This window comes from Sus scrofa, chromosome 17 (genome assembly GCF_000003025.6).
Source record: "Sus scrofa isolate TJ Tabasco breed Duroc chromosome 17, Sscrofa11.1, whole genome shotgun sequence".
Lineage (NCBI taxonomy): Eukaryota > Metazoa > Chordata > Mammalia > Artiodactyla > Suidae > Sus > Sus scrofa.
In genome coordinates, this window is record NC_010459.5 from 26,641,751 (window position 1) to 26,667,053 (window position 25,303).

A 25,303-nucleotide genomic window follows, 5' to 3' on the forward strand; every position below is an offset into this window, starting at 1 on the left:
CTCAGCTCAAACAGACACAGCTGCATCCAAGTTTCTGGAAAACAATTTGGGTAAACACTTTATTGTTTAGGCTTTGTGCTTCTTAGAGGATGTGCAAGTCTTAAAACGACCTGGAGGAGTTCTCTGGCGGCTCGACAGGTTAAGGACTTTGTGGTGTCACCGCTGGGCTCCAGTTGCTGCTGTGGTGTGGGTTCAGTCCCTGGCCTGGGAACCTCCACATGTCACAGGCATGGCCAAACCCCCTCCCCCACCAGACAAACAACCCCCTCCCCACCCCTTGATCAGTGATGGTAGGTGAAATGGATTTGACTCATTACTCGTAGTTTCAGTTTCCAAAAACTGGAAGGAGGCACCAGAATTCAGTGCCTACAGGTGTCTTGTCTCTCAGGACATGGGCATGTGGCCAGGAAAGTGCCGTATGGACTGGTCATCTCTGCTGGAAGGACAGGAGGGCGCCTGCACCTGCCCAGACCCAGGGCTCAGAGAGGCTAGGTAAATTTTAGGAAGCCAGGTCAGATCTCAGGAGCAGAGGCAGAGAAGAGGCTGGGGTGGAGGCCACGGCCTCCAGGAGGGCCCAGGCAACTTGGGAAGGGTGTTTGGATTTCCCACAGGTATAGTGAAAGGCAGGACACCTGCAGGATGGGAGGGAGGAGGCTGAGGGACAGGGGGTGGGGGAGGGAGGCTAGGCCTGAGCAAGGGCTGGGTTGGGAGGTGAGAAGATGGGGTGGGGACCCAGTGGGCACCATCCCAGTTGGGTGGGTGTGGCCATCCTAGGCACAGTGGCAGCGGGGGGGGCATGGGGAATGTGCTGGGGTGGCCCCAGGCGGGTGGTGACAGAGAGCTAAGCAACGTGATCTGAAAGCCCATCGGTGCCGAAGCCAAAGGCCCTGGAAAAGGAAAAAGACAAAAGGAAAGCAAAGAGCAAGGTCACAGCTTTGCACATCATCTCACCCTCAGAGGGCAGAAACTGCACGGTGCAGGTGCACGTGCAGAGGAGTAAGGGACAGAACCTAGTAACTCTTGAGTGCTGCTGCCCCAGATGACAGGACTTCAGGCTTGAGGAATTACCTGAGTAGAAGAAGGGCCTCCTGGGGTCGGGCTGCAGCCTGGGTGGGAGGGAGTCCTGCTCGGTGGCCTTGGCTGGTGGCAGTGACCCCGGACGGGCTGTAGGTGTCTGCCAAGCTGGGAGGCAGGAGGGCTGAGGGCAGACAGGCCCCTTGTGGCCCCCACCCCACCAGGAAGGCAACCCAGATCCTCTTCCCAACCAAGAGCTCAGGCCCTGCCTCCCTCACCCGGAAGGTCTTGCTGCAATGTCACCAGGCAGAAGCCTGTGCTGGGACTTAGGCTCCATGCTCTGAGCCATGGTCCTCACCTTTGGGCCTGGAAACAGAAAGCATCGCACAGACCTCCTTAGGAAGAGCTCTGTGCTGGGTAACATACTGTCACAAACGTGTCACAAACAACCCACATGTCTTACCTGGAGGTTTCCGAGGGTGAGGAGCCTGGGCACAGCCAGGCTGAGACCTCCCCTGCTATGCAGGGTCACCCAGGCCATAGTCACGGTGCCACTGGGCTTGACCTCACTGAGACTCATGATTCTTTTCCACAGTCTCGGGTTGTTGGCAGAGTTCAGTCCCCAGCAGCAAGGCCTTCAGCTCCAGGAGGCTGCACATCTGTCCCCACAAAGTCAGTTTGCTTCAAGACCCAGAGACTCTCCTCTTTCGTGTCTCTGACCTTGAGATGTTCTTTTAAAGGCTCCACCGATTAGGCCAGGTCCACCGAGCACAATTTCCCTTGTTAACGTTACATCCATTGATGGTGGTTTTTCATGACATCACAGATTCACCCCACCTTTACCACAGAACACAATCCAATCACAGAGGGGACATCCCGCAGCACTCACAGGCCCCTCCGGGAGGGAAGAGTACAAGAGCATGACTCACTGGGAGTCCCTGTAGGTTTCTGCCCATCACACCTGGTCCACAGTGCTTGGCATCCCCAGTTTGCAGGAAAAGGAGAGCGTGAATCTGGGCTGAACATCAAAGAAAAAGCAAACAGTAGGAGTTCCCGCTGTGGCACAGTGACTTGGATTTGCTCCCTGGCCTGGGAACTTCCATGTGCTGCAGGTGTGGCCATAAAAAGAAAAAACTAATAAAAGAGCTGATATCTAACACTTAATTCTTTATTGATTTTTGTTTGTTTGTTTGTCTTTTTGCCTTTTCTTGGGCTGCTCCCGTGGCATATGGAGGTTCCCAGGCTAGGGGTCTAATCGGAGCTGTAGCCACCAGCCTACGCCAGAGCCACAGCAATGCGGAATCCGAGCCGCGTCTGCGACCCACACCACAGCTCACGGCATCGCCAGATCCTTAACCCACTGAGCAAGGCCAGGGATTGAACCCGCAACCTCATGGTTCCTAGTTGGATTCGTTAACCACTGCACCACAACAGGAACTCCCTGATGTATACTTTTTATATTTATTTACACAACAACCTTCTGTTCCCAGTACCTCTGAAAAGGTTGAGGGTGTTTTCTGAAACTTATTGACAAGTGTAGAACCTTATTCTCTAGACAATCTGTTAATCGACTCCTATTTATTCATTCATTATTATTATTTTTTTTTTTTGGCTTTTTCTTAGGGCCACACCAGAGGCATGTGGAGGTTCCAGGCTAGGGGTCGAATCAGAGCTGTAGCCGCTGGCCTACACCACAGCTACAGCAATGCAGGGTCTGAGCCAAGTCTTCAACCTACACCACAGCTCATGGCAACACCAGATCCTTAACCCACTGAGCGAGGCCAGGGATGGAACCTGCGTCCTCATGGACGTTAGTCAGATTCGTTTCCGCTGATCCACGACAGGAACTCCTGTTCTGTTTATTTATTCACTGAGGTAGCCAGCTTCCAGAATGGCCCCCGTGTGATGCTTACCTCCTGGTAGTTATGCCCTTGTGTCCTTGCCTCTCTCAGCCTGTGGAGCTGAGCACAGCAGGATGCCGTGGGGGTGACAGTGGGTGGTCCTGGGGCAAGGTGATGAAAGACAGCTGGGTTCTACCTCGCTCTCTCAGACCCCTCGCTTGAAGGAAGATGGGCCTCCAGGTTGTGAGGCCACTCAACCCACCCGTGGAGAGGACCACACTTGGAAGAAAGAAGCCCTAGTGACAAAAACCAGCACCAAGTCAGCAAGCCATCCTGGAAACACATCCTGTGGCCCCACTCAAGCCCTCAGATGACTGAGACCCTGAGCAACATCTCAGCCACCACCTCATGAAAGACCCCAAACCAGCAGAACCCAGCTAACTTGCTTCTGATTTTTTTTTTTTTTTGGTCTTTTTTTAGGGCCGTACCTGCAGCCCTAAAAAAAATGGAGGTTCCCAGGCTAGGGGTCAAATCGGAGCTGCAACTGTGGCCTACACCACAGCCACAGCAACGTCAGATCTGAGACTCATCTTCGACTTACACAGCTCACAGCAACACTGGATCCTTAACCCACTGAGGCCAGGGATCGAACCCTTGTGTTCATGGATACTAGTCGGGTTTGCCAACCACTGAGCCACGATGGGAACTCTGAATTCTTTTTTTTTTTTTTTTTTTTTTTTTTTGTCTTTTTTCTAGGGCCGCTCCCACAGCATATGGAGGCTCCCAAGCTAGGTGTCAAATCATAGCTGTAGCCACTGGCCTACACCACAGCCACAGCAACGCAGGATCTGAGCCACGTCTGCAACCTACACCACAGCTCACAGCGGCACTGGATCCTTAACCCACTGAGTGAGGCCAGGGATCAAACCTGCAACCTCATGGTTCCAAGTCAGATTCGTTAACCCCTGAGCCATGACGGGAACTCCATGGAACTTTGAATTCTTAACCCACAGAAACTACAACACAATAATGTTTTATTTTTTTATTTCATTTTTTCTTTTTTGGCTGCCTCCATGACATATGGAAGTTCCCAGGCCAGGGATCAAATCCGAGCTGGAACTTTGACCTACAGCTGCAGCAATGCCAGATCCTTAACCCACTGTGCCCTGCCAGGAATCAAACCGGTTCCTCCATAGTGACAAGCCAGATCATTAACCCACAGTGCCACAGCAGGAATTCCAATGTTTTATTATTTTAAGCAGCTAAGTTTTAGAGTGATTTGTTAATACAGCAGTAAGTACTGAAGATATTTATTTACTGAGAACGTACCGTTTGCCTGGCCTTGGGTTGAGAGAGAAGAGACAGCAGTGTTCCTACAACTGGAGCATCCCTGATGTGGTGAGTCTGTGGGTGAGCTGTGGACGCTCCTGGGGCACTGTCAGTTGGTGCAGGGAGTAAGTGTAGAATTTCTGAATGCACAGGGCTGCTGGGGTAAGATGGAATGAAACTAGCACAGAGCCAGGGCCTCTCATTAAACCCAATACAATTATGAACAAATATGTAAAAATACAAGCAATACCCACACAATTCAAACTTCAGAGCAAAGGGTGTTCAGAAATGGGAGTTTCTAGAAGTTAGGTGTCTCATACTTGAGGCTAATGACCTCCCTCATCAAAGCAGCCTAGGGGAAGGAACCGAACAGTCAAATTCTCAAAATCTCTAATACCTCCCCCAAATCTGAAGGGAATCACAACTGGGAAACAGAATATACTTGCTGAAGGGAGGACACGCATGTCCCTCTAAAGGCAACCCCCTCTTTGACTACTTAGAAAAGAACTGAGCAGATTTCGTCAGCTTTTTTTTCATGCTTGGAGAAAGTAGGAAAGAAAATTTGATGGGAGAAGGAGAAAAATAAATGAGACGCACCCACCACACTGGGGGAGAGAATGCGGATCAATCCTGATTGTGGAAATGTTACAGGAAAATATGGTTTTCTTTTTTCTTTTTAGGGCTGCCCCTGCGACCTATGGAGGCTCCCAGGCTAGGAGTCAAATGGGACGGCAGCGGCTGGCCTATGTCACAGCCACAGCAACTCCAGATACGAGCCGCATCCACTGCAACACAGGATCCTTACTTGCTTAATCCACTGAGCGAGGCCAGGAATCAAACCTGCACCCTCAGGGAGGCACTGGGTCCTTAACCTGTTGAGCCACAGTGAGAACTCCAGGAAATCGTGTTTAAGGATGCCTCCCTCCACTGCAAGTCCACAAGTGCTTGGGAAATACTCCAGGGATCACCTCTTCCTCTCACCCCCTCCTCATCAGAGGAGGAGAAGCAGGAGATGCAGGCTGAAGCTGGGGAGGGAGCTGTAGAAAGGAATACAGTTTCTTTGCTTTGCTTTTTTTTTTTTTTAGGGCTGCATCTGTGACATATGGAAGTTCCCAGGCTAGGCCACAGCCACAGAAATGCCAGATCTGAGCCGCATCTGCAACCTACAGCACAGCTCATGGCAACGCTGGATCCTTAACCCACAGAGTGAGGCCAGGGATTAATCCCCCATCCTCATGAATACTAATCATATTCTTATGATTCCCGTTGTTGCCAATAGAACTCCAGGAATACCATTTCTAGTGTTGAGTGTCTGGGTCAGAAGTAAAATTCCTCAGGCTCTTGCTGCACCAGGGGAGATGAATCTAAAAATCAGGCTGTTTATCACCACCCAACTGGAAATATGGGGAGTCGCTATCGGGGGCCTGGAGACTGACATTCATACAGAAAAACAATAAATAACTGTGGGATTCCTGTCTGCTACATATTTTTTATTTTTTAAAATTTTATTGAAATAACTGCTATATATTTTTTTAAATAAACATAATTAATGAATGAAGCAACCCCTCCCCACTTCCAGTCCACCTCAGAATTTTTTTTCTTTTTTTTCATTTTTGGCTGCCCCACGGCACATAGAGTTCCTGGGCCAGGGATCAGATCCAAGCCACAGTTTCCAACTCTGCCACAGTTGCGGCAACACTGCATATTTTAACGCATTGTGTCGGGCTGAGGATTGAACCTGTGTCCTGGCACTGCAGAGACACAGCAGATCCTGTTACGCCACAGTGGGAATTCCAGTCCACTTCATTTAAAGTCATTTCTAGGGAGTTCCTGCCGTGGCTCAGCGGAAACCCATCTGACTAGTATTCACGAGGATGGAGGTTCAATCCTTGGCCTCTCTCAAGTGGGTGAAGGATCTGGTGTTGCTGTGAGCTGTAGTGTAGGTTGCAAATGCTGCTCAGATCTAGCATTGCTGTGGCTGTGGTGTAGGCTGGCAGCTACAGCTCCCATTCGACCCCCAAGCTGGGAACCGTCATATGCCGCAGGTGCGGCCCTAAAAAAAAGGAGTAAATAAATAAAGTAACTTCTACTCTGGGAGGGGTCCTAGTGGTGGGCTACTGGTCTGAAGGTGATGGGGATTGAGCTTCAGATCACTCTGATCCCTCTCAAAAGACAGTTTAGGGGCAAAGTGGAGAGGGGAAGGAATTCAGCTTCATCTGCGCAAGTAATGTTTTCACCCCCTCGGCACTTTGGCATTTGCAGAGGGCAAGGAGCTTGCTTACCATGGACTGGCTTCACTTTCAAACCTCAAAAGAGTGGTGGGCAAACAAGAGGTTAACAATTAAATCTGAATGTAAACACAAAAAAGAAGACCTTGAGAATGTTATGAACCAAAAACCCATGCAACTTCCAAAAATGATATGCAGAAAAAATGTTACAGCCTTATACAAATAATGAAAAAAAATGTACACAGTGTTACCAATTCTATTCAAGTGAGGGGTAGGAAAGAGAAGGTAACAGTGACATTGTGGAGCTCCCACTGTGGCTCAGCAGAACGAATCTGACTAGTATCCATGATGATGCAGGTTCGATCCCTGGCCTCGATCAGTGGGTTAAGGATCTGGTGTTGCCATGAGCTGTGGCATAGGTCACTGACTCAGCTTGGATCTGGAGTTGCTGTGGCTGTGGTGTAGGCCAGCGGCTACAGCTACAATTCAACTGGGAACCTCTACATGCTGCCGGCACAGCCCTAAAAAGACCCCAAAAAAAAAAAAAAAAAAAAAAAAAAGACATTGTGATAGAGGCTATGATGGTGTGTTTGTGTCAACTTGTCTAGGCCCCAGTCCCCAATTATTCAATCAAACACTAACCTAGGGGTTGCTGGGAAGGTATTTTGTACGTGTGATTACAGTTCATAATTAGCTGACTTTAAGGGAGATTCCCCTCACTGCTCTGATTCAATCAGTTGAAAGGCCTTAGACGCAGAACTGAGACCTCCCTGGAGAAGAGGAAACTCTGCAGGTGGCCAGCAGCTTCCGCTCAAGCCCAGGAAGTGCACCTGTCCTGAGGACTCTGGACTTGCCCTTCCTGGCTGGCTCTCACCTGGTGGCTGAGCTGAAGCTATCAAGATGCAGCAGGACACAGGCCTCCTCTCCAGTGCACACCTGGGGATGGCTGGGCTCTGGCTGAGCTGCAGGCCCGCCAGCTTCTCCTCGGAACCATCCTGCTCCTTCCTTTCACATGCATGGATCCCCCCTAAACACACATCCTCTTTTGTCCCACGCTGTGTCAGCATCTGCTGCTGGAGAGCCCACCCCAGAACAAGCTCCGTGGAGAACGGCCCCAGGATCTCCTACACGACACCAGTGACCATGCGGAGAGGGAGGGAGACGTGTCCCAGGGGTTTCTTTCGGCTCCGCTCATCCCTATGTGGTGCCCACTTTCCTTCCCCACTGCTGACTACGGCGCATCTGAGCCACAATCAGACTCACTCGATCCCACAGCCACCCACAGTCTAATGACTTTATCATAAAGTCCTTACTAAATAGAGTGGCTTGGCGCCCTTATCAAGCCCTGATACACTCTCATTAGGCAGAGAAAAATAGAGCCTCATAAAGGACAAAAAGAAATCCATGATTTTTTAAAACAGGCCCTAACTTAAAACACAGATTTTTTTTTTTTTTTTGCTTTTTAGGGCCACACCTGCAGCATATGGAGGTTCCTAGGCTAGGGGTCCGATCGGAGCTATAGCTGCTGGCCTACACTACAGTAACAGCAACACCAGATCTGAGCCACGTCTGTGACCTACACCACAGCTCATGGTCATGCTGGATTGTTAACCCACTGAGCAAGGCCAGGGATGGAACCCACAACCTCATGGGTCCTAGTCGGATTCATTTCCATTGTGCCACGACGGGAACTCCTAAAACATGGATTTGATTCCAGTTTTCTTCCAACCACGTAGTTCAGTGTTGATGTGGTTTTTTTGTTTGTTTGTTTTTGTCTTTTTAGGGCTGCACCTGGGGCATATGGAGGTTCCCAGGCTGGGGTCTAATCGGAGCTGTAGCTGCCAGAGCTACAGCAACACAGGATCCGAGCCGCGTCTGTGACCTACACCACAGCTCACGGCAATACCGCATCCTAACCCACTGAGCAAGGCCAGGGATCAAACCCACAACCTCATGGTTCCCAGTCGGATAACCACTGAGCCACAACGGGAACTCCTCGATGTTGATGTTTTATGTAACCTTGTAGAAGTTCATCAAGAAGTTCCTGGTTGGAACTTGTGCTGTGGCATCTTAAGTATTAAGCTACCCGTTTACTTTTTAGATGAGGTTAGATCCTGAAAGAGTGAGATTCAAGGGTGATTCGTGTAGGCTGTGGGCCTTAGTGAGAGAAAAGGGCCCTGGTGTGAGGGGTCAGGTATGGCTTGGGATTCCTGCGCCTGGCAGCTGGCACCAGGAGGGCCGCAGGTAAGGAGGGAGGACTCTCCCCCGGGAAGTGTGGAAAATGCAAGGAAGCGTGGTTCCTGCACCTGGGGTATGAAAGCGACACCCAAGAACCCCAAGGGGGTGGTTTCTGGAATCCACAGGTTCATGGGGCTCCCTGCTCCCTGAGGGCTGGGGAATCGGTCTTGGACACCACACCTTCCTCCTGGACTGTGGATTCCAGAGCCCACGGGGTGCAGCCACAGGGTGGCTGGAGCCCTAACCCACCCTCCTGGGAGGTGGCCGCTGCGTCACTTCCACCTTCTGAATCACCAACCTTGTGCAGTTTTTCCTGCAGCCAACCCTGAACTCAACCTTACACAAAGAGAATGCTGGGAAAGGTCATCCCGGCCAAGACATGGAGACACAGTGCAAACCACCCAGACCCCAATCCAGACGGCCACACTCCACGGGGCTCTCTGGACACTGGTGACCCTCACATGTGACCCAGGAAGCCAGGGTCGATGCCGCCCAATCCTGCATTGGGGTGGGGGGGCCTCGGGTCTGACACTACACATCTCTCCCTGCACAAAGTCACCCAACCTGGGGAGATAAAGTGCTGGGGGGTGATGCCAGCAGCCGCCCGGACAGAGCCTATTACTCACTGTCCTGAACTAAATACTCGAAATTAATGAATATCCTATCGACGAGTGTTAACAGAAACCACTTAGAGACTCCGCAGCTGCAGCAGCGTTACCCCCCCCCCCAAGAAAGAACCGACAATGTGAAAAAAGAAATGGATCCAAATCACACATTCCTGCGATTGGTTTATTTGAAGCTTACTTGGCAACCACAGAACAGACCGGAACAAGAGGAATATTGAGGAGTTCGGCTTAGGGGAGAAACTTTTCAATAAGCTCAATCTTTTATCTACTAATTTGGTACCACTTACAAGACATTTTAGGCACAAGAACATGCAGGGTAGTGTGGGGTTTCCCACTAGTTGTCTTACCAGAGGGGAAAGAATAAATGAGTGTCACCTCTATTATTTACGTCTTACGTATACGCTACACGAACACGAATGTACACAACACACAAGTGCTTCTACAATCCTAAACTACTCCTGGAAAGACACAGTTGACACTGGCATCACTGGCTGCTTCTGCAGAGGGGACATGGGGGCTGTGGGACAGGCACGGGAGGGAGACTCTTCACTACACAATATTTTAGACTTTTTAGCTCAAAGCCATAGGTAACTAGGATCTACTGGGGAAAAAATTTTAAATTAAAAGCAAGTTCGAAGACAAGCAGCAATACACCACTGAAAGCATACGTTAGTTAAGCTCATCACCATCCAGGGCATGTTGGGGAAATACTCGTGATATTGGTGGCTTATATGATCACATAATGTTTTTTTTGTGGACATGTCTGTGGCATGCAGAAGTTCCTGGGCCAGGGATGGAACCAGCGCCACGGCAGGGACCCGAGCTGCTGCAGTGACGATACTAGATCCTTAACCACTAGGCCACCAGGGAACTCCAATTTTTAAAAATCTTAGGAGTGCCTCTCAACCTCAGTTTCTAAAGCTCAAATACACATTGCGGAAAGAAGCGGACAAAGACTAGCTAGAGCTGGGTGGTTTCTTTAACGGAGGCCTGCGGGGCCCTCAGGGCTCACGGTCATCCAGGCCGAGCTGAGCAGCAAAGAGCGAGGTGACAGGCTCATCCGCGGCTTCCAGAGCCAGGTCGTATGCTGTCTGGCCTCGCGCATTCTTCTTCTGGACGCTCGCATTGCATCTGCAAAGGAAATAGGGGTGAACTGAAGCACGTGGATCCCTGAACCCAAGGGTCTAAGCCCTTCCTGCCACGGAGGCCAGCCTGGGAGCTCGTGGCCCCCCTTCCCAAACCTTCCCCAAGAGGCCACTGTGACCCAGCTCTGGAAGGCAGCTCTACCCTGAGACCTTCTGAGGGGCTCTGTGATTTCAAATGTCCAACACCAATCCTGGCCGTGGGTTCCCACTGAGTCAATGTCCCACAACCAAGTGGGTTTAAGGGGGCAATGTTTTTACTGTGGTTTTTTGTTTTTTGTTTTTTAAACTCTCTTTTTGGTCTTTTTATAGCCACACCTGCAGCACGGGGAAGTTCCCAGGCTAGGGGCTGAATCAGAGCTAGAGCCGCTGGCCTACACCACAGCCACAGCCACGCCAGATCCAAGCCACATCTGCCACCTATGCCGCAGCTTGCAGCAATGTCGGATCCTTAACCCACTGAGCGAGGCCAGGGATTGAACCCTCATCCTCGAGGATACTAGTTGGGTTCTTAACCTGCTGAGCCACAAGGGGAACTCCTCATGGCGCCTTTAAAAGCCCTTAGTGCCCTAGGAGCCATGGTCGGATGGTGACCCCTATTCACTGGGTTAGCTGTTCAGGAGCCAGGACTGGCTAACATCCTTATGGGTCAACTCAGGGAATCACTGTGGCATCAGAAGTGTCCCTCAGAGGCCAAGGAACGTACCGCAGTAAGGCAGCGATGCACTCCATTCCTGCCCGGCCAAGCAGGGTTGCTTCATGAAGAGCTGTATTTTGGAGCCTGTTTGGAGGGGAGAAAATCTCTGGCTAAATCCTTGGTTAGTGTCCTCAAGAAGCTGGGGAGGGAGCAGGTGACCAAAGAGGCATTGGGTTCACCCACTGACCTGCTTTTTAGGGCCACGCCTGCGGCATATGGAAGTTCCCAGGCTGGGATCAAATCAGAGCTGTAGTTGCCGGCCTACGCCACAGAAAGAGCAACACCAGATCCAAGCCACCTCTGCGACCTACATCACAGCTTATGGCAATGCTGGATCCTTAACCCACTGAGTAGGGCCAGGGATCGAACCTGCATCCTGATGGATACTAGTCAGGTTCGTTACCGCTGAAACATGATGGGAACTCCTCACTGATCTATTCAACTAAGCCAGGAAAAGCTCCTGACTCTCCCCTCTCTGCTTCTTTCCTTGGAGGATTTGGAGGGTAAACATTGATGACCAGCCAGAAAATGAAAAGCTGTCAACATGTTTATTGTTTCAAAGTGAGAAACCCCACAAGGATCTGGTTAGTAGTCAATTTAATAAGTGCTAATAAAAACTAGGTTAGTATATTTCCTGCAAGAGTTTATGGAACGTGTTGGACATGGTCTCACCCTTAGCTTGAACCTCTTGGGCGCTGTCCACATGACAATAACCTTATAGTGCTGAGACTCCTATTCTTTTTTTTTTTAGAGCTGTATCCACGGCACACGGAGGTTCCCAGGCTAGGGGTCCAATCGGAGCTGTAGCCACCGGCCTATGCCACAGCCATAGCAATGCCAGATCTGAGTCACATTTGCGACCTACACCACAGCTCACGGTAACCCACTGAGCGAGGCCAGGGATCGAACCCGCAACCTCATGGTTCCTAGTCAGACTCATTTCTACTGTGTCACGGTGGGAACTCCTGAGACACCTCTTCTTGAGTAGGGACAATGACCTTGGCTTCAGTGAGTTTGGCTTGTATAATAAGAAAATAAACAGCAATCACAGAATGCAGAGGGCAGGCCTGAGGGGTCAGACAGCATATTTCACTATGTGCCAGAATATCTTTCCACCTTACCTGGCCAGCTTTGACCCAGTGAGGGAGCAGAGGATGGCTGAAATGGAGGACGGGGTGGTACCTGCATTCTAGAACTCACGAGAGGCTCCTGATCGGAAATGGCGGGAGTGATGGAAGGTGAGAGTCATGGCTGAAGACAGAAATGAGATGAGCAGCTGAAGGTCTGCATTCTCCTGTTCCCTGATCCTTCTCTTAACACCATCACCCCATTCCCTGTACCTGCAGCCATAAATTTATCCCAATGGACAAAAAGTATGGTGGCCTCTTTTCCGAAGGAGATAAACAGAACTTCTGGTGAGAACCAGGCCAGCATCTGCCACGCCCAGAGGGAAGGCTCCCACTTCCAGCCTTCATATACCCACACCGCCAGCCCCCTGCCAGTTGATAAACTATAGTCATACACTCAGATTTCCCGCCCATCTAGCCCATTCCCCATGCTCAAATACCTGAGAAAAACTTGTAGCAGCAAAGAGAAAAACCAAGATATATAAATATAAGAAATTTAAAATGACTGAAGACAATATTAAAAATAAGACTATATGTGAGGAAGAAACAGAGCAAAAAAGGGTTTTTAGAAAGTAAAAATATGACTATTGAAATAAAAGTATTCAGTAGGAGGGTCAAGAAAATCTCTTAAGAAATTCCCATTGTGGCTCAGTGGTAACTAACCCAACTAGTATCTATGAAGAAATGGGTTCAATCCCTGGCCCTGCTGAGTGGGTTAAGGATCTGGCATTGCCATGAGCTGTGGTGTAGTTTGCAGATGTGGCTTGGATCCCACATTGCTGTGGTTGTGGTGTAGGCCAGCAGCTACAGCTCTGATTCAACCCCTAGCCTGGGAACTTCCATAGGCCAAGGGTGTGGCCCTAAAAAGTAAAAAAAAAAAAAACAAAAAACAAACAAACAAACAAACAAAAAAAAATACACACACATACACACACAAAAAAAAAATCTTAAAACTGACAGAAAAAGGGAGATGAAAAACATGGGGAAAAAAGACAAAAACAGACAGAGGGGATCAATTCAAGAGGTCCATCATCCAACTAGTAAGAATTCTAGAAAGAGAGAATAGAAAAGATGCAGGGGAAAAATACCAAAGAGATAATAGAAGAAGTTTTCCCAGGGCTGAAGAAATACATGACTTATCAAAATGAAGGGGTCAAGGGGATGAATGAAGGACCCCACACATCAAAAAAAAAAAAAAATACCCTTGTGAAATTTTAGGACATCAAGAATAAATGCTTCCAGAAAGAACAAACAGGTCATAAAACAAGTAAGAATTTGCTATAGAATTTTCATGGGCAGCTCTGGATGCTGGAAATCATGAGAGCAAGGCTCACTAAGACTTGAGGAAAAATTACTTTGAACACAGAAATCAATATCAAGGTATTAGTCAAGAGTGAAGACATAAGAAAGTCATTTTTGACATTCAAGGACTTAAAAGTTTTCATCTATATATGCTTTCTGAAGAAGTTCCTAAGACCACACTATAGCCTGACAAGGGTCAAAACCAAGAAAGAGGAAAATGTGAACAATAACTACAGATAGATTCCAGTGGGAAAAAATTCCCATGATGACCACTGTTTAGCAGGGCCAGAGAGCTGTCAGGCAAAACCCAAGCAGGAAGTATACTCCAAGAAGAATGTCTCTAAGAATAACAGTGTTGAAAAAGTGAGAAACCAGATAGGATTATGGATGGGGTGAAGGCATGTTCTTTTTCTAACCAGAAAAAACAAAGGCAATCAGCAATTCCAGGAAAATCAAAGACACACAAAAATGCAAAAGTTATTCATGGTTTATGAAAGAAAATGAAATGTGACCTGATTCTGAATCATTTATGGTGTGTAAGGAGAATCCACTAGACATTTCTGGTAAGAAAACTGTACTCTGAGTGGCCTAAGTGCTGTTATCTTGAACCCACAAACAAAAAAATCAGAGTATACCAATGAATGATAACTATGTAGCTATTATAATGCAATTGCTCTTTGTGCCTTTCAACTATTGGAATCAACCTATGGATGAAGAATAGATGTCTCCATTAGGTTAACACAGGTAAATATAACTGTGATTAGCACTGTAAAAATAAGCGCATACTACCAGAAGTTGTGAGGTGGAAGGAAAAGGAAAGCTAGTAGTTAAGGTAGAGAGCACTAGCATTCACTCGTGCACTTACATACATATGTCAGGTCCGTCAAGAGAAACCACTGAAAGCTGAGGATCAAAATCTAGGCGTTCAGGCATATCATTTATATTTGAACCATAATTAATGAACCAAAAACAGTAAGAGTGATCAAATCATGAAGGTGGGGTCAGCAAGGAAAATCACCATCTATCATAGCAAGAATCAACAGACAGTAAGCGTGCTACAGCAGGAATGATCAGTTTCAGTGCATTGTTTAGTGACAGAGAAGCAGCTGACTGCAGGGAGTTGTAAAACATTTTGATGCTGTTGTCCTTGGAGACAGCAACTGGAGATGAAGAAGGGAGGGCAGTGGAGGACTTCTAAGCACTTCTGTAGGGTTTCATTTGTTAAATTATGTCCACGTCTTTGAAAAAAATTGTGATTTGGTGTGTATGAATTGCTTTTTTTTTTTTTTTTGCTTTGTAGGGCTGCACCAGAGGCATATGGAGGTTCCCAGGCTAGGGGTTGAATCAGAGCTATAGCTGCTGGACTATGCCATAGCCACAGCAACATGGGATCTGAGCTGCATCTGTGATCTACACCACAGCTCATGGCAACGCTGGCTCCTTAACCCACTGAGTGAAGCCAGGGATTGAACCTCCAACCTCATGGTTACTAGTCAGATTCATTTTCTCTGCGCCACACTGGGAACTCCTAAATTGCTTTCAATAAACATACACAATTTAAGAACTATTTCTGCCAGACTAGTCATAAATAAGGCCATGGGAAGCTGATGAGACCAGAAATGAATGAGGAAGTTGGTGAGGAAACCCCCCAATACTTCTTTGTACCTAAAGTAGGTCTGTCCCAGACTAGCTCCAGGGGGTCTCTGGTCCTGGGGGTGGAGGTGGGGCCTTTCCTGACCACACCTCCCTCTCTTCTCTTACCTGGCTTTCTTTTCTTTGTAGCACTTATCATTCTCTGGAGTTAAAGATTCATTTGCTTACTTGTGTATTGTCTGTCTTCATCACAGCTGTATCTCCATCGCCTAGACGGTTGATCAGCACACAGTAGGTGCTCAGTAACCACGAGTGAAATGAATGCGTCAATGACAAGAATGAATATTCACAAACAAATTAAGGGAAGGCGGATTGCCTCCAAGATTGAAACGCACATGAATTGAAAGAGCTTCAGGTAAACACAGCTATGAGCCTCTCCATCGACCTGCGGAAGGATCCTCCTCTGGCTGATTTGGGCTCTGGAACCGGAACTGTCCAGTTAATGAGAAGGCTTTCCATTTTCCAAAGTAAATGAGAAACTTGGCACTTTCACTGGCTTTTGCTGCAAAAGAACTCTAAGAGTCCAACTACCCTAAATTTTTTTTCCCCTCTTTTTTGGCCTCTCTGCAGCGTATGGAGTTCCTGGGCCAGGAATCAGGTCTGAGCCTCAGTTGCGACCTAGGGTGCAGCTGCAGCAACACTGGATTCTTAACCCACTGTGCCAGGCTAGGGATTGAACCTGTGTCCCAGTGCTCCAGAGACACCACTGATCCCATTGTGCCATAGTGAGAACCCCCACCCCAATGGTTTTAGAGCTTATCTAATTTTAGATCTTATCATTCATGTAATTCCACCTAACTTACTGGCCAAGGCTCCTGGTGTTAAGTATATCTGAGTGGTGCAATCGGCTAGTTTTTCCTCATAATTCTCCAGAAGCAATAAGTGAACATGGCAAAGCCATGTGCCTTTTTTCTTTTTTTTTTTTTTTTTTTTGGTCTTTTTTTTTTGCCATTTCTTGGGCCGCTCCCACGGCATATGGAGGTTCCCAGGCTAGGGGTCCAATCGGAGCTGTAGCCACGGGCCTACGCCAGAACCACAGCAACGCAGGATCCGAGCCGCATCTGCAACCTACACCACAGCTCACGGCAATGCCACATCCTTAACCCAGTGAGCAAGGGCAGGGATCGAACCCTCAACCTCATGGTTCCTAGTCGGATTCGTTAACCACTGCGCCATAACGGGAACTCCAAAGCCATGTGCCTTTTGATAGAATTTCCATTACTTTCCAGAGATCTGCATTTTGTTTCTAAACAAATAGTTTCCCCAAGCAATCAAGATTTGGGGATCAGCCTTCATACGGCTGTTGCTGGGGGTATATTATTATTAGTTTGATCAGATCAACATAACTGACCTGTTAGGCACAGGGCCCCGGGGTCAGAGGCAGGTGAGTCCCATGTCCAACAGCACTGTGAGGCCATCTCCTTACGAGGGCTGGGCTGGGCTGCCTCTTCACATCTCTCTGTTTGGAAGGACAGCCTCTGGATCCTTGCTACCCAAAACTGTGGCACCTGCACCACTGGCATCTCCTGGGAGCTTGTTAGAGATGCAGAATCTCAGCCTCAATCCCACCCAGATCTACGGAATGTGCATTTTAAAACACATTAGGTGATTTCTCTACATAGGAAAGTCTGGGAACTTACCAAGTTCATCTTCCTAGAGTATGGCTCAGTGAAAGAACACATCTGCCCTTTCTTTACGTGAAAACTTGGGCTTGGGAAGACTTGATAACATCTATTAACAGCAACAGAACTTAAATCCAGTTCTGGAGTTCCCGTTGTGGCTCAGCAGTAACAAACTAATATCCATGAGGACTCGGGTTTGATCCCTGGCCTTGCTCGTGGGTTAAGGATACGGCATTGTTGTGGCTGTGGTGTAGGCTGGCAGCTGTAGCTCTAATTCAACCCCTAGCCCGGGAATTTCCATATACTGCAGATGTGGCCATTTAAAAAAAAAAAAAAAAAAAAAAAAAAAAAAGGCAGCTACTGTCCAAAAGCAAACAGATTTGGAGTTTTCTTGTGACACAGCAAGTTAAGGATCCAGCGTTTTCACTACACTGCAGAGGCTTGGGTTGCTGCTGTGGCTCAGATTTGATCCCTGGCCCTGAACTTCCACATGCTGGAGGCTCAGACAATAACAAAACAAATCGAAAACAAACAGCATTTGTTTCTGTGTCCCTCTCCTTGTGAGACCTTGAATCTGTGTTGCCAAACTCTGCTGGTAAGAGGTGTCCTTAGCCATTAAGCTAAATATGAGTTTATTCTGGTAAGAAAGATAGAAACGTGGGAACCAGAAGCCCAAGGGAGAGGCTTTCGGCTCTCGGCCCAGGTACTTGACAGACTGTACCTGGTAGAGAGACCACCTAGGCTGCTTCTCCCTATTAGTTAAACAGGCTGGGGGCGGGGGGAGGGAACAGCAATTTAAACCTTTTTTTTTTTGTCTTTTTTGCCTTTTCTTGGGCTGCTCCCGTGGCATATGGAGGTTCCCAGGCTAGGGGTCTAATCGGAGCCGTAGCCACCGGCCTACGCCACAGCCACAGCAACTCGGGATCCAAGCCGAGTCTGCAACCTACACCACAGTTCACAGCAAAGCCGGATTGTTAACCCACTGAGCAAGGGCAGGGACCGAACCCGCAACCTCATGGTTCCTAGTCGTTTTCGTTAACCACTGCGCCACAACGGGAACTCCTAAACCTTATTTAATTCAAAGTCACTGAGCCTCTTTTAGAGGCAAGTCAGAGCTCTGGGTGGCCATCCGCAGAGCCCTGGGATGATGGAGGCTTGAGGTCACGTGCCTGGGTCTATGCGTTTCAGCTGTGGGCAAAGGCCAGGTCCACCCAGGTCTAAAACCTTCAAACTAATGAACATAAGCCAGACGTAACAGAATTGGCTCTCAGTGGAAAAATCTGCTTCCCTCTATTGGCATAAACGGAAATGAAGAAGAGATCTCTGTACTCTATTTGGGGCGAGGGCCTCCAGTCTCTCTTTCCCTCCCCTCCCCCAACTCCTCGTGAGCTAAATTTTGCTAACTGTAACCATGATAAGGCAGTAGGAGTGACAAAGAGCTATTACACACCATTCAGACAGACCCTGTAACCTTGTAGAAGCAATGCAATGAGATCACAGGTGAATAAATGTCAATTTATAGAATGATGATGAAGCAAAAATGGAGACTGAACACCTGAGGGAAATAGGTCGGAGGTGCTGGCCCCACAACAGTATAAATTCACGAACTAACAAAACAGATCATTTTTATAAAAGCTACTAAAAATCAGACAATCTGAGAGTCCATTTTAAAAACTTTCTTTTACCCAGTTTTGGAAAATAGAAACAGTTAAGTCTATTATTAAGGCCAAAATGGGCTAAAATGTTCAAACTAAACAGGGCGTGCACTGATTCTGCTCAGCAGAGCCCCCGAGGCACCAGCTGGCTGCGACATGGAACCAGCACCCTCCCTCCCTTGAGTTTTACTTACGGTCCCCACTGCTGGTCCACGTCTGCTCCTCTCTGCACAAGAACCGGAATCGCTTCATGGTGCTTGTTCATGACAGCTGTGCTAAGGACGGGGCGGTCCTCACTGTCACTGCAGTTGGGGTCTGCTCCCTGCAGGATGTGGAAAAGGACAAACTCGCCATAAAAGCCCACACTCACAGCATCCACTCCCCATTCCAGGTAACAAACATCCCAATGGAACTAAACTGCTTTAACTCAAAAGAGAGGAGAAGCAGAAGCAGACAGAGCTGCCGGGTCACGTGAGAAACAAAAGCGGAGCTCCCCTGGCAGGAGGGTCAGGCACCCAGACAACCTTGCTTCTTTAGGACACAGGAAGGTCGCACAGGGTCACAGACCAGGGATGCTGTCCACCTGCCTACATGTTATTTCAGCTCCTGTGCACTTTCCGTTTTTTGTTTTTTCGTTTTTTCCCCATTAAAAATTAGCAGAGTTCCCATTGCAGCTCAGCAGTAAAGAACCCGACTAGTATCCATGAGGATGTGGGTTCAATCCCTGGCCTTGCTCAGTGGGTTAAGGATCCAGCATTGCCATGGGCTGTGGTGAAGGTAGCAGATGTGGCTAGGACTCTGTTGCTGTGGTGCAGACCAGCAGCTGCAGCTCCAACGCAACCCCTAGCCTGGGAACGTCCATATGCTGCAGGTGAGGCCCTAAAAGAGGCAGGAAAAAAAAAAGCCCACAGAAAACAAATATTAGCGGAGTTCCCTTGTGGCACATCAGGCTAGGGACCCAGTGTTGTCACTGCAGTAGCTCAGGTTGCTGCTGCGGCTCGGGTTGGATCCCTGGTCCAGGAACTTCCACACGCTGTGGGGATGGCCAAAAACACTAGCAACAAGTAACAATTAATGTAAAGTTTTTGACTAGCCATTGAGCCCACTTCCAGACAGTTTTGAGTTAAACGGCACTGTGATGATCATAATACAGAACAAAACCTCCATCTGAAAGAGACAGAGGCGGAACACCAGGCTGAGGTCCTGGGAGAGCCTTGCTGTGGTTGCACTGACCTCATCAAGCAGCTGTTCCATCACAGAGGCTCTTCCTTCCCCCGCTGGTCCAACTTCCTTCAGCAGGAGCATGTTTTCAGGCTGCAGGATTACAGAATGCGGTCATTGCCAAGGCCGTAAAATACGTTTACTGTCAAGTCCCACCTGGTTCAGGCTCAACCTTCAGGGCAAATGTTTCTTCTCCCAGGTAAGTCCTGAACCCCGGGGCAGGTGTGTGATGTGGTATGTGTGTGTGTGGTCTTTCACAGCCAGCAGCACAAATAAACACATCTAATGTAAATCTTGCCGGTCTCTGAAGCCTTGCCTTGGGGAGAGACACCCCACTGACACTGTTTCCTGTTATGAAGGACAGGATGCAGTGAGAAACCTCACAAAAACCCAGAAACGCCACACTAATATCATTGTGACTATCTCTAGGCAGAGCAACCAGGTGAATCCTAACATTTTCTTTGCACACTTTAAAAGGTGTTCAGGGGTTCCCGCTGTGGCTCAGTGGTAATGAACCTGACTAGTATCCATGAGGATGAGGGTTCAATCCCTGGTCTTGCTCAGTGGGTTAAAGGATCTGGCATTGCCATGAGCTATAGTGTAGGTTGAAGATGCGGCTTGGGTCTCATGTTGCTATGGCTGTGGCATAGGCTGGCAGCGGCAGCTCCAATTCAACCACTTGCCTGGGAACTTCCACATGCTGCAAAAATAAAATAAAATAAAAAGGTGTTCAAATTAGCCTAAGTATGATCCTGCCTATGGAGAACTCCTGCTGCAGGCCGGGTGCTAGTGTGAGCCTCTGAGCGGTACCAGGGCCTGGCTTAACTGAAGGTGGAGGGAAGCACTGACACTGAGTCCACCTCCGTCTCCATCTCAGGCAGAGATGACACTGTGTCCGTCTCCATCTCCGGCGGAGACCCCAGCCTTGGGCTCATCACTAAGCACGTGTGTTCCCCTACCGCAGCCAAAGAGGTTGACCAGGGCAAGAAGGTGGATGAGCACAGGCACCCACTGTCTCTTTCTCCAAAGCTCCCATTAAAACTATTCACAGTCTATATTCTCGAAGAACAAAACAGCCATGGGAAACTCTGAAAGGGTACCATCCATGGATCAGAAATTGGGAGGAATCCCAAAGATTCCAAGCAGATGGAATGGGACTGACAGGGAAGTCAAAGCCAAGAAGAAAACTGGGTGCAGACCCAAAGGTATGTGTTCTCTCCCAGGAGCCCTGCAGATGCCCAGGGTGCATCAGCAGGAGGGCAGATACTGGGCGCAGCTGAATTCACAGCATATTAGTAAAAGGCTTTGTGAAGAGATAAGATGGCAGGTATCCCCCGCCTCTCCCCTGAAGAAGAGCAGGAGGCTTTGCTCTCTCCTTAAACCCTGATACTATTTTCCAGACAGCCCAACAAAGGCTTCTACTGGGAGCACTGGGGTTCGAGAAGGACAGAGCCCAGGCCTCTATGACAGGCACGGAAAGGGTCTGGAGAGCCGGGAAGGAATGGAAAAACACCAGAATATTCTCACCGCCCTGCTCAGCACCAGGGGAAAGACCTTCCTACAAAGTCAGGGACTCCCAGCCCACCTGCCCTCCACCCACACAGACCTCAAGCCCACATTCTCGTGCTGGGGACCCAGGCTGGGCTCCTGTGCCAATTCAACCAGACCTTCATTTGTCAATACGACCTGACAACCAAGGGTCATCACATATTTGAAACAAACCAAAGGCAAGAAAGAGAAAGATGAACAGATGGAATTGACCCCAGAGGAAACAGAGGTGATTGGGGAAACTGAGGAGAACTTTACAATAATTTCAATGAATCATCTTGAGAGATTTTTAAAAGATTCTGTCTCCATAAAATAAAAACTGTTAGAAAAATGGGAACAGAAAATAAAAAAGTATTCATCCATTTTTTTCCTTTTTTTTTTTTTTTGTCTTTTTGTCCTTTTGAGGGCCATACCCACGGTATACAGAGGTTTCCAGGCTAGGAGTCCAATCGGAGCTGTAGCCGCTGGCCTACACCACAGCCACAGCAATGCCAGATCCGAGCCTCGTCTTCAATGCACACCACAGCTCATGGCAACACCGGATCCTTAACCCACTGAGCAAGGCCAGGGATTGAACCCAAAACCTCATAGGTCCTAGTCGGATTCATTTCCACTGCGCCACGACAGGAACTCCTTTTTCCTTTTTTTCAACTCAATGAATTTTACTATTTATAGTTGTACAACCATCATCACAACCCAAATATTCGTCCATTTAAAAAACAGTCTCAGAGTTTCCATCATGGCTCAGCGGAAACAAATCTGACAGGCATCCATGAGAATGCAGGTTTGATCCCTGGCCTTGCTCAGTGTGTTAAGGATCCGGCGTTCCCATGAGCTGTGGTGTAGGTCGCAGATGCGGCCCAGATCCTGCATTGCTATGGCTGTGGCATAGGCCAGCAGCTACAGCTCCAATTTGACCCCTAGCCTGGGAACCTCCATATGCTGTGGTGGGGCCCTAAAAAGAACAACAAAAAAAGTCTCAACATAAAAAACATTAAATACACAGAATGAAGAAGACAGTGATAAAGATCAAGGTGTAAGCATACTGTAAGCTGCTGCTTTTCTTGAAACGCTTTGGTCTTGAAATTCTTGGACCTTGTGACTTTTTCGGCGCCGTCCGAGGAGCTCTGGCTGTAGTCACTCACTGCAACAACAGAGTCAAGGACAAAAATGATGCCCCCGCCGCCACTCCCCTCCTGTAAAGAGCCACTCTCCCACCATGCCCCTCTCAAGAGGTCAGAGGGAGAAAAAGGCTTTTATAGAAATGTCTATTTGATGAAAACTGGCAGGAACTGGAGCTGTTCCTCTTGGTCCAAAACCAGACGATGGGTGGAAGAAGAGAGAATAAAACGGACTACAGTTTTCAGGCCCCAATGAGCACCCCTTCCCCAATTTTATCTCCCTAATTCCGGTGAAAGACTTCAAAGGTCTCACCCCTGACTTCAGGGAGGCCAGAAGAATAACACAGATGGAACATGAGAGTCAGATATGTGGCTGGACTGGAAAATTTTAAGGAATTCTCTGCCATTCTTGCCAAGTCAGTGTGCTGTTTTTGCCAACTGTTTTTGTTTGTTTTGCTTTTCTTTTTTAATTATTACTTTTTCTTCCAGTTTTATTGAGATATAATTGACATATAGCACCATATGAGTTTCAGGTGAAAGCATCATGATTTGACTTAACATACGCCATGAAATGATTATCACTGCAAGTTTAATGAACATAATCATCTCATGTAGAAACAAAATTAAACAAAGAGGAAAAATTTTTTTTCCTCATGATGAGAACTCTTAGGATTTACTCTCTTAACCACATCCATCTATAACTGGTCAACTGTTTTGAAGTCGCCGGAAAAGTACAACTCACCCAAGCTGGACCTGCTGCCATACAGGCCGTTTGCACCCTCGGTGACACTGCTCAGAAAGTGGTCACTGAAGTTCACCGCCTTGTTTAGGTAAAGGTTCTGGCCAGTGAAAAAATTCAAGCACCATGAATGATGAGGCTGCCGGGTCCCAGCAGAAAGAATCATTCTGCTAAGCCGCCCCTCTTTTTGTTACTGTCATCTCTGTCTACCCCTGACACCTGGCCTTTCTTCCAGACACCTCCCTCAACACACGTGAGGATTTGTCCACTTTGCCTCTGAAATGACCCCTCAGTCTAGCCCCTTGTCTTACACTGACATCATTGCAACAGCCTCCGAGCAGGTTGCTGCCAGCCCACCTCTACTGTGGTTGCCCCAGCACCTTTACACAACTAATAAGTAGCTGTGTCCTTCTCCTGCTTAAAACCCTTGGAATTAGGGAGGCCTGATGGAGAGGCTTAGACTGCCTGGTTCTGCCACTAGCTTAGGGACCTTGGAAGGAGCAAGCTGCTTAACTTCTCAGAGACTCGAGTTTCCTTGTCAATAAAGTGGAAATATTATGCTCTGCCTCAAAGAGGTTATAGAAGTAAAACGGGGTTAAATGGATGTCTATAAAATGAGAGTAGATGATACACAGGCCAGACCCAGAGTCTGTATTCATCTGGATAGATTCCATAGCATAGCATCCTGCCGCCTCCCTCTGCCCCCCTGTAGCCATGAGGCTGCCTGACCTGCCTGAGGAACCACCTGTTGCTTCCTGAGTGCAGAACACACAGGCTAAGAAAAAACACATACTGTGAGTTCCCAGGTGGCTTAGCGGGTTAAGGATCTGGTGTTGTCACTGCAATGACTCTGGTTGGTTGGTTGGTTTCTTATTTGGCCGCCCCATGGCATGTGGAGTTTCCAGGCCAGGGAACAGATCTAAGCTGCTGTTACAACCTACACCACAGCTGCAGCAACGCTGGATCCTGAACTGCTGTGCCAGGCCGGGGATTGAACCCGCATCCTGGTGCTCCAGAGATGCTGCCAATCCTGCTGCACCACAGTGAGAACTCTGTGGCTCTGGTTATTGCTGTGGCACAGGTTCTGTCCCTGGCCCAGGAACTTCTGCATGTCACATGCACGTGGCCAAAAAACAATAAGAACACATGCACACTGATCCTGGGGACACCTCTCCCACTTCCACTTGAGAGACAGCATATTGCGGCTGTACGTGGTACCCACCTAGTTTCCCTTAACTGGTCAGTGTAACCCTCCCAGCTGTTGCACTGGATGTTAACAGCTCTCAGCTGCCCCCCCCCCTTATTCCCTAGAGGTGATGCCCCTACCCCCGCCTCAACTGAGGACAGGTGTGTCAAGTGACTCACACTCTAGAGCTCCTCTTGGATGCGGCTACAGCTAGACTTTCCTGTCACTCAGCCCCTCCTTGCCTTGTCCTGTGTGCCTCGGTCCCATTCTCCTGAAGCACCTGCCTGGCCCAAGCTCTGCTGCAGCCACTCAACCAAAAACACGGCATTTAGTGCTTTGCTTGGTTTCAAAGCCGGTTCATGTGCTTTTTCATGCTGGACACCCCCAGGCTCCCTGAGTGTCAGGCAGGGCCCATGAAACCCCAGTTCTGGAGGCACCAGGAGCACCTGCCGGATCATGGCGCTGCTGAGTTCCCCTCCTTCCCCCTGCCTTCTTCGCTCATCTTCTCAATCCACTAATTATCCTTTTGTATTGTTGTGACTTCTTGTCCGATGGAACTAAAGCTGTCAATATCAATCAGTTAACATCTGTCACACACACTTACGGGCTCTGTGGCAGTGTTTCTGTTGCCAAACAAGAGGGCAGATCAAGGGAGACATGTCCACAGAGTCTGGCTTATATTTATAGGCAAACAGGTCAAAGTACATATCAGCAAACATTTTTGTCAGTTTTTCGTCTATAATCAGGCCTCAGTGAGTATAAATAAGCCTGAGAGGACCAATAGGGTGGGTGATAATTCCTGTTCTTTTTTTTTTTTTTTTGCTTTTTTTTCTTTTAGGCCCATACCCATGGCATATGGAAGTTCCCAGGCTAGGGGTTCAATAGGAGCTCCAGCTGCTGGCCCATACCACAACCACAGCAACTCAGGATCTGAGCCACATCTGCAACCTACACCATAGGTCACAGCAACACCGGATCCTTAATCCACTGAGCAAGGCCAGGAATCAAACCCGC

The 25,303-nt window shown here is 48.4% G+C and overlaps 1 protein-coding gene across 18 annotated transcripts in view; it reads right to left on the reverse strand.

Annotated features, from left to right (window-relative positions):
• Positions 9,409 to 25,303, reverse strand: part of DZANK1 (double zinc ribbon and ankyrin repeat domains 1) — a 68,050-nt gene continuing 52,155 nt past the window's right edge. For 5 of the 18 annotated variants that reach the window (XM_021078190.1, XM_021078187.1, XM_021078186.1 and 2 more), the window contains 6 exons: positions 23,107 to 23,203; positions 22,290 to 22,387; positions 19,708 to 19,788; positions 18,669 to 18,796; positions 11,125 to 11,199; positions 9,409 to 10,407 (listed from right to left, as the gene is read on the reverse strand). In XM_021078190.1, the coding sequence (XP_020933849.1) occupies positions 10,278 to 10,407; positions 11,125 to 11,199; positions 18,669 to 18,796; positions 19,708 to 19,788; positions 22,290 to 22,387; positions 23,107 to 23,203 (609 nt within the window). In that variant the 3' untranslated portion in view covers positions 9,409 to 10,277. Of the gene's footprint in view, positions 10,408 to 11,124; positions 12,367 to 18,668; positions 18,797 to 19,707; positions 19,789 to 22,289; positions 22,388 to 23,106; positions 23,204 to 25,303 lie in introns of all 18 variants that reach the window. The other 13 variants (XM_013985105.2, XM_021078188.1, XM_021078185.1 and 10 more) reach the window with 6 other exon arrangements.